At 35.7% G+C, this 16523-nt stretch overlaps 1 protein-coding gene across 1 annotated transcript in view; it reads right to left on the bottom strand.

Moving 5' to 3' along the window:
- Positions 1-16523, bottom strand: part of myo15aa (myosin XVAa) — a 151939-nt gene that overhangs the window by 34173 nt on the left and 101243 nt on the right. The window contains exons 34-43 of the mRNA XM_039775602.1: positions 10596-10716; positions 9676-9750; positions 8707-8768; positions 8398-8586; positions 7871-7955; positions 6737-6875; positions 5260-5353; positions 4277-4424; positions 2874-2992; positions 559-618 (exon numbers count right to left, since the gene is read on the bottom strand). Coding sequence (XP_039631536.1) covers positions 559-618; positions 2874-2992; positions 4277-4424; positions 5260-5353; positions 6737-6875; positions 7871-7955; positions 8398-8586; positions 8707-8768; positions 9676-9750; positions 10596-10716 — 1092 coding nt within the window. The remainder of the gene's footprint in view (positions 1-558; positions 619-2873; positions 2993-4276; positions 4425-5259; positions 5354-6736; positions 6876-7870; positions 7956-8397; positions 8587-8706; positions 8769-9675; positions 9751-10595; positions 10717-16523) is intronic.

Raw genomic sequence — 16523 nt, 5'->3', positions numbered from 1 at the left:
GAGCACTGCATGGAATTCATTTTAATTTAATATTTTGCACTCTTTTGAGTGCGGAGGCATTTATGAGAATGCAAGGCTTAGTCCAAAATCAAAAGTGTGAAGTAATTCATCAATAAAAATATACCGAAAATCAGAGAGCAGATAAGTACAATGTTAAAAATAGAGAAAGTGAGTTTTAAAAAATCCAAATGTTGAAAACAAGAGAAATCTTTAGGGAAAGTACAGACCAAAATGAAATGAATATAGAAAGTCTTCACAAGAATACAAAGAACAGAAAAGCCACTGAAACTAAATAAATGAAATGCCTCAATGAACAAGTGAAATGCGGAAGTCAGGAGCCTGGTTAAATACAATGTACTACAAATATAATACATTTTATTTACATTTGTGTTAATACTTTGTATCTTAAACTAAATTAAAAATCATGTGATTTTAAATATGCCAAAAACAATTGTACTCTGCTACAAGTGTTATTATATCCAATCAAACGTATTAATAATTATTCAGGCCAAAAAACTTTATGCTGTATTTTTAGTTTCATGGATTACTTTTATGTACCTGTTTGAAGATGAGATCCAAGACCAAGGGATTATTAAAGCAGTCTTTGGGGTAGAAAACCTGTAAAAAGAAAGGAGGGTAGGGGACTCACTTAAGCACATAACAATAATTTATTTTACGTTTTTGTCACAGACATGTCATGACACTCATTTCCACCTCCAGTTTCTGCAAAGGACTATGAATCTATCTCATATCTAATTCAGCCTCCAAAGTCTCAAATCTTGATGTCTTGAATGTAAACCTTTGTGATTTTGTGTCCTTACCAACTACTACTCTTATCATGATGCATTTTGTTTTTTTGTTATTTTGTTCAGTAGTTTGACCAGAACTTTAGCTAATAAGGCAGGAAAAGAGAATGAATTGCCGGACATGGACATGTGGAATAGGCTCATAACCGTCAAATGCACGATTGTCATACTCCTTATGGCCTTTGAATACTGGGTGTCTCTCTTTCATTAATTCTCCACTTTAATCATGCTTGAAAAAGACATACCTGTTTTGGCTGTGAAAAACAGGAGGCATGGCGCATAATACTTCCATCCTTGTTATGTATTTTTTGATTTACAATCTATTCCCTAAGCTATATTAATCTGTGCCTCATCTCTGAATGAGTGATGGCACTGTATTTGTTTTTACTGTGTAAATAGTTGAATTAATTTTCATGGAACCAGTTTTGCTCCTTTTGTCTATAATTTTTTAAGTGTACCTACAGGATGTTGCATCTGCATAAACTGTACAATGGCACATACTGTATGCTTACCCTTGGATATGTAATATTACTGCATGGTCAAGAATGTATCAGTCAGTCAGTCATTCTCCAACCCGCTATATCCTAACACAGGGTCATGGGGGTCTGCTGGAGCCAATTCCAGCCAGCACAGGATGCAAGGCAGGAACAAACCCCAGGCAGGGCACTAGCCCACAGCAGGGCACACACACACACACTCTTATCCACAGGGACAATTTAGGATCGCCAATCAATCAATCAATCAATCAATCAATCAATCAATCAATCAATCAATCAATCAATCAATCAATCAATCAATCAACATTTATTTATATAGCACATATTCATACAAAAAAATGTAGCTCAAAGTGCTTTACAAAATGAATAGAAAAATAGAAGACACAATAAAAAATAAGCATAAGTCAACATTAATTAACATAGAATAAGTAAGGTCCGATGGCCAGGGTGGACAGAAAAAACAAAAAAAAACTCCAAGAGCTGGAGAAAAAAAATAAAATCTGTAGGGGTTCCAGACCATGAGACCGCCCAGTCCCCTCTGGGCAATCTACCTAACATAAGTCAAACAGTCCTCTTTGTATTTAGGGTTTTCATGGAAGGACCTGATGATGATGGTCACGTAGACTTCTGGCTTTCAGTCCATCAATGTTGGTGCATCATGATGCTTTGAGTAGGTGGTGGTGGCGCAGGCCGCCACCACACAAAGAAACAGAAGAAACACCTAACCTGCATGTCTTTGGACTGTGGAAGGAAACTGGAATACCTGGAGGAATCCCATGCAGACACGGGGAGAACAATGCAAACTCCATGCAGGGAGGACCCGGGAAGCGAACCCAGGTCTCCGTAATGCGAGGCAGCAGTGCTATCATTGCGCCACCATGCCGCCCGAATGTATCGAGGACTATTAATCACTTCAAATAGGTATATAATAAATTGAGTTCATGGTGACATAGTGGTTAATGCAATTAGTGCTCCAGGAGACTAAGTTTAAATCTGGGCCCAAGAACTGCCAAAGTAGAATTTGTACATTCTACCCTTATCTCCAGGTACTTCAGTTTCCTGCTCACTGTCCAAACATTTGCAAGTTAGGTTGACTTAAGACTTTAACCTAACTATATATAAATAAATGAATCAGTAAGAATGTTTCCTGTGATTAACTAGCCTTTCATCCAGGGTTGATTCTTGTTTTGTGTTAAGTAGAGATGCGTTGGACCATATCACCCCAAATTTGAATTCATTGAACTAAGCAAATGCAGGGATGATTAAATATCTTCCAGTCTCATTTTTGCATAGATTCCATGTTCCATAAACTGACCAAATGGTTGGTTAAATGGATTGGGGACACCAGATTGGTCTAGTTGAAGTGACTTTTGGGTGTGGTTATGTTGTTCAGTGGAAGTGATTCTGATTCTGACTTCCTATATAACCAGGGAAAATAAGCTGGATCGAAAACATGGATACTGTAGATATTATTCAGTAGTTGTGAGTTCAGTCACAGTCAAAAGCTCTGAGTGCCAGGACTGGAGATAATGACACCAGAACTTAGACAATTAAACTAGTACATAGCTACCTCTTTCCGGATGTAGATTTTCCAGGAGACATTGGTGTATGTGTAATACTCCTCACTGCTTCTTCTGTGTAGTTGAGTCTGAATTTTCTCATCTTCAGTAGGAAGTTCACGGGAAACTGCTGATGTCAACAAATTGGTAAGTTAGCACAAATTTGTGGTTTTACAACAAGTAATGGCCACACATTGGTTTATTGTATATGTCTAATGAGGAAATGGAGACCATAAAATTTATGTTTTGTACTTTACCTTATTTAAATAATTACAGATTAACAACTCTATAAGCTAAGAGAACAGACACATAAAAAAGAAACACACAATATAAGGATAGCATAGAAACATAGCACTTCAAACCCACTGTGAGTTCCATTCTAAGCCACCTTCTCCTCCACAGTCCAAAAATGTACTGCAATAAGTAGAATTCTAAATTAGCCCAGTGCATGAAAGTGTGTGTGATTTTATAGAGAACCTTTCTCTGAGATGATCTGCTGTCCCAGTTAAGACAGGCTCATATCATACATGTGAGACATGTGGTGGCAACTCAAAAAGGTCAATGGTGTATATGCTAATTTTCTATTGTGGCTCTCTTTTATTATTTTAGTTTTAATTTTGATATCATCATCAACACCATTCCAGGAATCCATTTGCTAACACGTTTTGATAGGAATGACTATATGGAGCCAGGAGAAATAAAAAAACTTCTTGTCAACTACTGAATTATTCATATTACTGTCAAAATTCTTTGAGGCATGTTTAGAATGTTTTAACTTAATTGAAGAGGCCCAACACCATTAAGGCTTACAAACGCTCAGACATCAGAAGCTCTAGCTTTGTATTCCTGCAGCAAATGTATTTGCCATGTATTCTGAAAGTGGATATCAGAGGTTTGAAAAGGTGACTTTCAGAAAGGGGTTAAAGTTGTCTTGAGTCAGCGGAAAGATTGGGGTTAGAGTTAGAAGTTGGGGTAAGCACTAACTGGTGAAAAAAACGGCTAAGTGAGAAAAAGAGAGACAGAATGTGACAGGAAATATGAAAAAAGTGATGATGGAGTGCTTGCTCGGTTGGTGAACAAGTACGTCAGCAACCGCACATAGCAAACAAGGGCTCCAAACCTGTTCAGTAAGGTACAGAAAAACAACAGGTTTCTTAAATGATTAACTAATCTGTACTCTGTGCTCCTTATTCCTTCTTTTTATTTTATGATAAACACAGTATGTTTTATAATTTTGTCATACTTGTCATTTTCTTGGTGTGGAATATAATGATTCATCCTTGCTACACAATGCAATCATTTGAAAATTCATGTTACATTTCAAAATAGCTTAAATAGTTATTTAGTTTATTTATGTTCATTTGTATATATTAATAGTTAAACATGCTATAATGCTGTATTTCAGAATACAAACCTGTAATGGCTGAATTACTGCGGGAAGAACCTACTGGGACAGGGGGGCTTGACCTTTTTGTCTTTGTACTACTGACAGGCTTCACCATTGCAACTGTTTCCTTTGGTCCTGCACCTCCAGAAACAGGGGCAGGAGCTATTGGATGTTTCTGATAAAGAACAGGACAAAGTGAACAAGAGACATTAGATAATGAAAAAAAAAATTATAGAAATGGACCTACACTTTTAATATTACTCTTTGTGAATGATGGAACAACATAACAACAACAATAATATTTATTTATATAGCAAATTTTCGTACAAATGATGTTGCTCAAAGTGCTTTACAAGATGAAGAAAGAAAACAGAAAAATATAAAAATAAGATAAGGCAATACTAAGTAACAAAGAATAAAGTAAGGTCCGATGGCCAGGAGGATAGAAAAAACAAAAAGTTCCAGATGGCTGGAGAAAAAAACAAAATCTGAAGGGGTTCTAAGACCACGAGACCACTCAGCCCCCTCTAGGCATTCTACCTAACATAAAAAATCTCAATCAGTCTTCATGGTTTTCAGGCTTCACGTGTAAGAATTACAGTAGATGATGATGGTCATAGAATGCACATTACATTTAACACATTAATAATATCAATGAAAAAAATGGTTTGTGCTACTTCTTAGACTTTGCTCAGGAATCATACAAAAAGTAAACAAAAAAAGAAGATGCGCATATGCTTCAGTGCCAAGAAGCGGGATAACAGTTATCCTTTCGTAACTTTTATTACAAAGAAAAAGATAATATATTCTTAAAGAAGCAACTATTCTATTTTTTTTTTACAAAGAAAAAGATAAAATATTCTTAAATAAGCACCTTATCTCAATGTTCATCTGTAAATTAAAAAACATAAAAGACAATATTGTGAAGATTTAGACAAATGTTTATTTCTGTCAAGATGCCTATAGGAATGACATATAAGGTGTGTCATCAGCACATAGTAAAAACAAACCTGTGGAGGTCGAGGAGACATCTGCCCTTTAAGTATCATCATTGCCTCATCATGAGGATCCATCTTTTTCACAAAAACTTTGCTGGCTTCTTTTCTACAAGCAAAAAGATCCAGTTTTACAGTGAAGGTGTGAGTCTATCGAAATATGCACTTTGAAAAAGTATCCTTTAAATTCAAGAATGCAAAATATCACAAAATAACAATGTGTTGTACAGTACAATTTAGAACTGAATTCAAGGTTGGGGAAATATAAGGGGCAAATCTTTCCAAGACCCCGAGACTCCACCCACAAAAAGGCAGTCATATTTCTGGTCGGATGTCTGTTTTAGGAGTGAAATGTGGAATGGGTTTTGTGAGTGTGTTTTGCACTTTCTTCTACAACCTACATCTGTAATACCCCTTTTTCCCTATGGCGCGTAAAATGTTGACTGGCAAAGTGAGGGTTTCTATGACCCATAATGCTAATATGTCAAGAGTACTCATAACAGTTCCACTGACTGATATTTTAAAAATCAAAATGAAAACACCACACATGGTATAACTGCCATGTTTGTAAGGTATAAGGGTATAATTGAAATGGTCAAAAAATATTAAAGGTAGATTTGTGATGGATAGAAAGGGGAACAATGAGAACTAGTATAATTCCAGAAGGGAAATACACATTAAGATTTTGTGAAATGAAATCAAAATTATGATATAATAAATTGAAATGTCAAAATAATACATAAAACAGTGTCGAAATTATAGAATGATAACTTGAGATCCACAGATAGTAAACATGGAAACCATAACTATATATGCATTCTTGTTCAAAACCTGCTTATTTAGAGAATAGTCACAGGGAAGGTGGAACCTTTTCCAGCAAGCACTGGGTGGAAGACAGGAAGAACTCCTGGACAGGGCGCCATCCCATTGCAAGGCTGAGACACACACAGACACACCCATCATGGAACAATTTATCATTGTCAATCTGCCTAACCTGCATGTCTTTGGATTGTGGGAGGAAACTCTTATGCACTTACCACTGTACCACCCTGACAATCTTAACTATGAGATACAAAATTTAAATTTACAAAATAATAATACTTTGTAATATGCTGAATCAAAAATTGGAAATAGTAAGTCAACATTATAAATTTTTATTCCAAACAAGAATTTTCTGCTGGAGCCAATCCCAGCCAACAAGGCAGGAACCAATCCTGGGCAGGGTGCCAACCCACCACAGGACATACACACACACACACCAAGGCCAATTTAGGAACGCCAGTACACCTAACCTGCATGTCTTTGGACTGTGGGAGGAAACCCACGCAGACATGGGGAGAACATGCAAACTCCACGCAGGGAGGACCCGGGAAGCAAACCCGGGTCTCCTAACTGCGAGGCAGCAGCGCTGCCACTGCGCCACCATGCCACCAATTATAAAATTAAAATCACAATTCAGGATTATAAGAAATTGAGACAAGAGAACACAAACCGGACTGGATCCAGGCTCTTTGTCGGTAAAGGCTGCTGGTATTGCTTGATGATATCCTTGATGTTATGAGTTGGTTCAAGAATATGTGCAGTGTTTGCAGCAGTGTGACGCACTGGCCCCTGCCTTGGAGGTTGGAAACCTGGAAATTGAAAGGAAAGTGTTACTGAACTTTACAAGGAACATTTTAAAAGCTTGCTAGTATAATGGCTAAAGCATTTAGAAACATTCATTATGACTTATTGAACTCTTGGGAAATATGGTCATGGCTAGCTATAAAAGTCATAAGAGCTTCACTTAGGTTAGTTCCCTCTTAACAAATCACTGTTAAAATTCATGATTTACTAGATCTAGTTCTGGTGTTTACACAAGTAGTCTTTTAATACTGCATACTGAGGTGAGCAGGAAAGACAGTCCTGTTTAAATAAGCAAACTCAACTGCTATCAATTCAAAATATTGCTTTTTTCGTTCTCTGAATTACTAAAATGATGAGATCTGAGTGAATATCTCATTGGTATCAGATGGTTGTTTCTTAAAGGGAAAAAGGGGATCTTGAAACTTACCACATATTCTGTCCTGTCTTCAGTTTTATGTTTGGTCCTTAAATATGGACTGGGCACCACACATTAAAACTGATTGATTTGAAGAAGAGATACACTTTATCCATTATAGACAAGGAGACTTATGAATATGGAACTGTCTACTGTTCCACCAGAGATGCTATGCATAAAGGGAATATATCATTGTGTGCTGCTTCATACAAAATTGTTGTAAAGTGTAAACTGAAACCAGGTGAATGAAATTAATAGCAAGTACAAAGACCCATCTCAATGTGGTCTAAGATAAATTGGTCTAATCAATGCAATTATATCTTGCAAGTGCTGTTTGTTCATCAGAGAAACTAGCAATGACATGAAGAACAAGAACCATCCTACTGTAGATGCATCAACATGTTGATCAAATCCTCAGTACCCTTCTGTCTTAGGATTCCCAGTGAAACGTTAACAGGTACACCATATATAATGTTCAACATATTTGATGGGGTTCAAAAACACATCACAGGCAAAACTTTTGGCTGTTATTTTATAGAATGTCTTGTCTGAAATGTTAAGAATTCAAATCAGGTGGCTACTTACCAGGTTTTGACACTGCTGGCTTTGGTGGAACTGAAACTGGAGATGCTGCTGGTTTTACTTGGTTTGCACTTCTGGGTGACTTGTGCTGAAAGACAAATAAATACAATTTTTATTAAGGCAGGGACAATCCTGGAATAGGGCACCAGTCGATCACAGGGTGAACACACTCACACGCACACCACACACACAAACACTAGTGCCAATTTAGCATCAACAATCCACCTAACCTGCATGTCTTTGGGATGTAGAAGGAAACTGGAGTACACTGAGGAAACCCATGTAGACAGAAGGAGAATATACTAACTCTATGCAGGGAGGACCCAGGACATTAACCCTGGTCTTCTTACTCTGAGGCAGCAAAGATACCTCTGTGCCACCTTATCCATTCATTTTTAAAAATAATTTAAATAACAGTTAATAACAGTTTTTAAATCTTTTATAAAATCTGTTCATGTTTTATGGCTGTAGGTCAAGTCATTGGTCCTAATCATGCATTTTATAAATATCTGTGTTTTTTTCTTACTTACTGGAGAAGGTGTGATGGCTTTTGGGATCGGGGTTATGTTGGTGGCACTGTAAGAAAGGGTACTCCGGCTGGTGCCTTGATACCCAGTGTTGGACTGGATCCTGGGGCTTGGGGGCACATTACTGGCAGAAGAGGTGGGTCCAGACATCTGCTGTTGAAGAGCCATTACTTGCATTGTCATCTGTTGAGCCTAGGAGAACAGGACAAGAAAAATATGTGAATATTTGGTGAAGTTTAAAGGCACATATACATGACAAAGCTGTTTGATTGAATTCTGGAGATCAATTAGAAAAAAAAGAAAAACTCTCACCAGTAGAAATGCTTGCTGGTTGATGAATGCTTGATGCTGTGCCAACATGGACTGATCCATGCCTAAAGAGATCAAAGCAGAATAAATGGAATTAAAGAAACATGTGAATAAATCATGTACTTTGGTGTTAATTTACAAATTATCAGAAGCCGACAGTAGGTGTTGACCAGTGCTTTCTGTTTTTGCTATGGTGAATGTGAATATCACTGAAGTGCCACAACTATGGGGTTTCAAAGGAAAATCTGTTTTAGAGAGATGGATATTTGAATGACATGGCAAAGAACATGAATGGACGTGACTCATGGTAGTACACCCTATTCAAGGTATGATCTTTGGGCATGGGCATCCCAGAGGAGTATGAGTTCCCTTTAGGAAACTGCACCCATTTCCAGATAATGTTGTACTCACTGTAAATAGGATTAATACTTCCAAATAAGGAATTACTTGAAAATGCACTTGAAATTTGAGGAACCAAAATAAAAATTATCACCATCAAATAACTGATTCCTTCTTAAAAAAGTTACCCTTCCAAAAGAAATTGGTTTATTGTTAGGCTCATAGTGATTACCAAGATATAAGAGTAATATTTTTATCTCCACAGGACAATAGTGATTCTGAGGTGACGAAGAGCATGCAGCATTGTTTTTTGTGTGATATGGACATTTTTTGGTTTGGGATGTGATAAAGGCCCCTAGAATCTACCTCTGGGTACAGAAATGGCATGCCAATGGTGGTAAACCTGGATACACACCCAGAGGAGTCAAAAACAAATGTCCTGCACTCACTCCCTTGGAAGCATAGTGCACAGAGGGTCCCCCTGGATATGCCTCTGTAAGAGGATTATAAATCAGAAAGATCATGTGACGTGTCATTTTGTCATTAAGAAATACCACTGAGAAATTCTACACCACAGGCAATAAGCAGGAAGATAAGTTAGACAGAAAATATATATGGCCTTTCCAATATTACCTGGTATCACTGGCATTGCTGGTACAGTAGTCATTCCTGGCCTCATCTCTCCACCTACTGGCATCGCCTGAATCGCTGAAAAAACAGTACAATAGGCAATGTGTTTCTAAACAGTGAAGGAAAATGTAATCTCTATCAAATCTCACTTTATTTATGACATTGGGATTGACTTTGCATACTGAAGTTAGATACTAGCTATATACTTCAAGTAGAGGTCCTTGAGGGAGACACTATAATTAAAAAATAGATGCGTTCTAATGCTTTTCTTTCTTCTTGACTAATGCCTTTACCCAGGAAAATGTATCAGACTATTATAGCAACACAATTAGAACACAACAAACATCTTTAAACTAATTTCTTTTCCTTGGAACACATCGTGACTTGGTTGGGGTCACACAGTGAGTGTGAGACATGAATTGACCTAGTAGTCTCTTGGTTACAGCCCAGTGCTTTAGCCGCTACAGTGTATCAAATCATATGTTCTTTATATTGCCATTTTCAGATTCGTACTAAAGCTTCAAATTTTGTTCTATATTTACAAACCTAACATGTAGCCCTGAATAGCACTTGGAGAACTGGTAAGCTCTGTCAGAAAAGTAACCAAGTAACTACTGGAGCAGAATATGGATCGTTCAATGGATAAAAGAAACAAGAAACAGAAGCTGTTTTTAAAATTCTTGAATTCAACTGAAAAAAACAGTTTCCTTTTCTATTGAACAACGTGCTTTATTACACAAACCAAACAACATAAAGTAAACAGCCAGCTAGATCTGTGCTTCAGGATGAGACATCAAGACAATGATCATCCAAAACTCAACCTCTTAACACCTTAGCTACTAATGCCAGCTTTTCAAGGTAAGAAGTAATAGGAAATAAGTTGAGCAATAAAACTAAACCCCAGGGTGGGTATAACTGCAGACCTGTATGCTGTCCTGTGGAAGTGGGAGTGCTGATACTGGGCTTCTGTCCATCATGCTGCTGGTCACCAGTTTGGCCTCCTCCCTTCATTCTGGTAGAGACAGTAGATGGCTTTTCTAGATCCTTTAGGAAGTACAATAGAGAGGAAAATTCTGTGTGGCTAGGGATGTTAACTGAATCCTAGGTAGCATGAATGAAACTGATCCTCTGGTTTTAAATACCCTATTTATTCTAAAAGCAGATGGCATGATTTAGTGTCACTTATACTATAGTTACACATAGAACAGCACAGCTTGATGGTTATTGCTTTATATTCACTCAGGACACCATGCTTTGCACCTATAAATAATACAACTTTTGGTGAAATTTTGCAATATTCATTTTAAGAATTTGATATTAAAATTCACAAAAACACATTAAGGAAAAATACAGAGTGATCCCAGGTTGTAGACTTAATTATGCCTCATAATAACACTAAATGAGTCATCCAATTACTGTTTTATTCATAGAAGTCATTATAAGCTGGCAGTTATTCTGACAAAAGGTTTACTTTAATCCATTCAAATAGAAGCTTCTCCAAAGAGTAGCCAAGAAAGTCAGACATATTCAGCAATAAACACACACAGAGGATGTGTCATGATTTCATAGAATTTAAATCATGAAAATCATATGTTTGGTGGGTAAAAGATTAAAGGAATAGTGGATCCAGATGGGATGAAACAAGGAAGGAACCAAACAGACAGGGTTTTGATAGGTACTCTTGTTAAAAAATAGACAACCATTCATACTTCCGCAATTAGGACAGTTAATTATAGAGAGGAAAAAGGCAGCTCAAGAACATATACTGTTTTATATGGCCATAATACTTCTGATCTTTCCTTATACATTTTCTTTGTTCTGTCTTATATTTTTGTTATCCTTTGTAACACAGAAGGACAACTGAATTTCACATCAAGGGACAATTACCTTCAACTTGACTTCATAAACCAGTGTGAGTGAAGAGTTGTTCTTTCTTTCCCTTTCCAAAACAGCAATTAGCTTAAATGCTATTTTTTTGATGGCTTGAGCTCCCACGATTATGCTGAGAGGTTATTAGTAAATTCTGACTGCAAAGTTTTTGACACTATTGAGCTGGTATAAGGAAATTAAAAAACATAATATCTCAGAAAAGTCTGAACAGCACTGGCCAACCATGCACATTAATCAAACATTGTTAATTGCAAGCTCTTTTCACAATCCCAATAAATTTACCACTGCGGTGCTCCTATGAATTTCAAGTGTTAACCATTAAGTCTGTAATAACTATATGGCTACGCTTCATATAATGTGCAACAAGATCTGAGTCCCATGAACAATAATATATATTGTCAAGTCTGCTGCACAACATAAGATGTAGAGAACCAAATATAAAGTGATGTTTTACGGTTACACGTGACATTATTTCATAATCTAACACAAATAACTAGTGCAAACAACATGCAGCTCTCATTGGCCTGACATTATAAATTAATACTCTGATGGAAGCAATTTTGATTTCATATCAATACAGATTTAGAGCTGGGCATTAACATTTTCATTTATGAAGCAAATCATCTTGCATTTCTCCTTATTTTTATGTTACTTAGGTTCTATAAACACCCAAGTCAGTAATGTCACTAAATATAACCTTCTTCTGTTGTCAACAACAAATTAATGTATCAGTCACTCCATGTATATTTTAATGGTCCATGTCCCACCTGCATCAGGCCATCCCATTTAAGACTTAAATGCATGAACTACCTCAGTCCATATACAGGACAAGAAAAATTAGTGGTTTAGTTTTCTGAGGTAAAACATAATTCAGATACTCTGGGAAATTCCACTGATTGTGTGCGCTAATAAACAACATCAGATAAAAAAGTTAAAATTTTAAAATAGATCATTATTATGCTTGCCTAAGAACAATATGCATTCTTGAGCTATTCTTTCATACTCTTTTTCATTAAAAACCCAAAGTATCCATAGCTCTTCTTTATGTAAGTGGCCACATCACTTCCTAACTTTTTTTATACTCATATTTTCCTAATATTGTTCTTTGGTCTTATGGCAAATTATTCTAAATTTACACCCATAAACCTGCAGAAAAATGAGCAAGTCTACTGAGCTAAAAGAATACTCCTTAAGCCTTAGAAACTGCTCTCATCTCTCATCACATTGGGGGTGGCATCACTGCACCATTTGCAACAGGTACTCTCATTATGTTTAGGGGCTAAATAGGCAGGCTTAGCACCAGGATAGCCATTGTTTATGCTCTGTATGCTACTTTTAGGAGATATCATTTGAAATAAAAAATAATCACTTTCATTGGAATGTATATCACACTCAGCTGTAATAAATGTGAATTACAATCAGCTGGATTCATCAGTTAATGCTGTGCAATTGAGCAACTGTGAATTACATTAAATTGGTCTGAGAATGTTAGGCTATATGAAATTGCCTGCTTAAATAATTGCTTTACGGTGTTAATACATTCAATGAGGCATAATGGCTTTTCTTCAAAGATTAAAAAGCAGATATTTTACTGGTAAATGCAGACACTAACACAATACTGACAATTCTTAACTTAAACAGCCCTACAAAATCAATTGCTGAGAGTATCCTTTGACATTGACATTCACATTACTGCCCATTACTGCAGTTCTCCTGCCTTTTCTAATTAAGAACAATAGGAATTTTTTAATTTTTTCCAAATTTGCCTTATACAGAAAAGAGTTAATTCCTACAATTGTTTTCAAGAAGATTTAACTGTTTCAATGCTAATATAAGGGAACCAAGAATCATTACCAAAAATACAGAGTACAGCCATAAATCTTCCCTTTTTACTTAGCTACTTTGGTTCCAACAAATATTTAGGATAATTTCAAAATCCTACTTCTTACATACCATATAAAATTACAAATGGCCTTATTAATGCAGCAGTTGGTCTTGTAAAAGTCCCAAAGAAAATTAAAATATTGGAGGTCAAGTGTTACCTACAGTATTTCAAAATGATGAAATGGTCTACTTATTCTATCACTCTAATAAATTAAATCTAGGATGAAGACTGGTACTTTAGTAATGTTTTTAGTTTGTAAATAAAGCTTTGGCAATTATTTTTTGTAATTAATTGAATGGAAATCTTTTTCAGCTGTCACTCATACTTTACAAAGACTGTGGCAAATACTACCAGCAATCACTGTCCCTTTCCAACTGCTTTACTTCCCTGTAGTAATAGTGTTAATATAATCAATATACAGAGTACAGGGAAATGTTTAACTTGCACATCTGATGAACATAAAATGCATCACTACACCCAAAGCAAAAGTATTAAGCAGGTAGGTATTTCCAAAGGGAACCATGACAGTGCAGATACTTAAATATTCATCAAAGTTTTTTGTATGCAAAAATAATGTATGCTGTAGTAAATAAATACAATAACATGGACCCTTTGCAGATATGACTAATGTGGGAAAAGCTTGTTTCTCATATTTATTTGCTAAACGTTCAATAGATTATGCTCCAAAAATCATGTTACTTATGACCAAATACATTGCATCATTGCTCCTCCTATTCATTAACCATCTCCAGTCTCCCCTTATCCATTAGCCTACAAAAATCAGATTTGCAAAATATTCATGTCAAGTCAAGCTTATTGTCCATGTACACAGTTTAATGGATGTAAAAATGCTTCTTCTTTTTTAAGAAATCATACCAAAATTAGTTACTGGAGCATGCCAAACCCCAAATACTTTTATACTTGTACTTTTTACAAAAATGTAAACAGTAATTTAGTACACTAAAAGCAGCCCCTGCTCTTTAGAAACCCATTCAACATGAAAACCCTTCTTTCACCCCATACAGACATACCCCACACTGCCTGTGGCTACAATATTCCATACAAAACAACTACTTGTATGATGGTATATGATAAATTATTACAGAAGTTCAAAATTAAACCATATTTTCTGTTTACATGTTTAGTAAGGAAATATAAATATATGGGTTTTTATTTGGCCATTTCACCTGGAAGCAATGATAGTATTAGGCTTTGCTCCACCCCTCCTTCTGAAACTAATAAAATAACCTTTATAAAATTAGATATACTGTAATACACTTCCTTTTCCCTGATTTTTTAGTTCTTTAAAAGCTATTTAAGATGAGATTTATCTGAAAAGTAGATTATATTCAATATATTATTTAAAATACTGTAAAACATTCAGGTTTTCAGCACATTTTAGGGTAATTTTAAAAATAAGAAATTTTGAAAGGAGAAATATATTTACATTAATTCACTCATTTTAAAATACAGTGTTTTAAATGCATGGCCACCTTTATTTTGGAAGTAAGGTAGAAGCAATAAACACAGTACCTAGGTGCCATTTAGGGGAACACAAATTATTAAAAATACAATGAACCTACTATAAAAGTGGTCTGGGGTCTTTTCAAATGGCATAGCAAGTACTTTAGTGAACTTATTTGCAAAAAGGAAAACTCACATTCAAACAATATTGTATTCCTGATAAGAAATGATTACTGTTCACTTCAGCTTTACGTAAAGCACCTCAAAGAATTACAAAAACACCAGGATAAGGACTCTTGAGCTATTCAATACCAAATGTGCAGTACACCTTTATTTAATTTTCCTTGGGAACAAGGGAAGCTAACTTCAACAATAATTACGGTAGTGTGTAACTTAATCACTTTGTATTTTGACAGATCCAGTTGCTTACTGAATACATCTGATACATGGTAATTCAAAAGGTCACTGGATTGAATAACTCCTTTCAGCTTATATTATTAAAGAAACACATTGTTTGTGTATTTTTATACTGGTAGGTAATCACATGGTTATTTAAATACTACAGTTTACACTTTTTAATTTCTTTGTAGGGTTTAAGAGAATAACATCAAGTGTTCTTCTAGTTAGGGCACTGGTCTCTAACAAAAATAAGGTCCTTGACATATGAATAATTTGTCTTTGATATATATTCAGCCCACTATTTGAGCTGGTGTTACATGTACCAGGGCAAACAGAAGAAGTCTCCTGGAGTGTGGAGGATTGTTTGCAGGTAAGGATGCTATTGCAGATCCGAAAAACACTTCAGACCAAAGAATCCAAAAAAAGATTACAGGGGATGTTGAAAACTGCCTTATAGATAGCTAAGTGTAAAGTAAAAAAAGCAATATTTTCTTTTCTTTTCTTTTATTTGCAGCATTTCATGTAGTTTTGCCAGTGTTATATGCCTGGTTTTATTTCTGTTCATTCTATCTGTTTTCTAGCTGTTTTTTGTAATTTCTTTTGTAATATTTGTTACTATATAGATTTTACCATCCATTTTCTTAACTTGATTATCTAGGGCAGGGTTGCAGGGAAGCTGGAGTACATCTCAGCAAGCATTTAGCAAGTCCTTGTTAAGTGCTTTCTTATTATATGGTATTGCTTTTTAATCTGTAATTCCATGATTCTTTATCATTTTGTTATTTTCCTCTTGACTTCTTTTCATGTTAGTTAACTGTGTTATATTTTTTGTCCATTTTCTTATATTGAGCCCAAGGGTGCAATACCACTAATGATACAACTACGGGGACTTGACAAGCCTCAGTTTATAGATCACGGTTTGTGTATGTTTGATCTCTGACTATTTTTTTAGAATTTTGTGCTTTTTTATTTTGCTTTTGTTTCTGGTTTAGATTTTGTGTTTTGTGGATATTGGTTTGCTTTCCTTTTTTATTTTTTGTAAATCTGGCATTTTAGGATCTTTTATAAATACATATCTCTAAAAAATATTCATTGTGTTTTCTGCTGACAGGGGTTTGCAGTTCTCCTCTCCCTTTTTGAGGATTATAAGGCTTGGACTGTTCTGAGAGGCGGCACAGTGGTGCAGTGGGTTGCACTGCTACCTCGCAGTTAG

Source organism: Polypterus senegalus, chromosome 13 (genome assembly GCF_016835505.1).
Source record: "Polypterus senegalus isolate Bchr_013 chromosome 13, ASM1683550v1, whole genome shotgun sequence".
Taxonomy (NCBI): domain Eukaryota; kingdom Metazoa; phylum Chordata; class Cladistia; order Polypteriformes; family Polypteridae; genus Polypterus; species Polypterus senegalus.
Note: the sequence above shows the minus strand (reverse complement) of the source record. Positions and strands in the feature narration are given on the sequence as shown.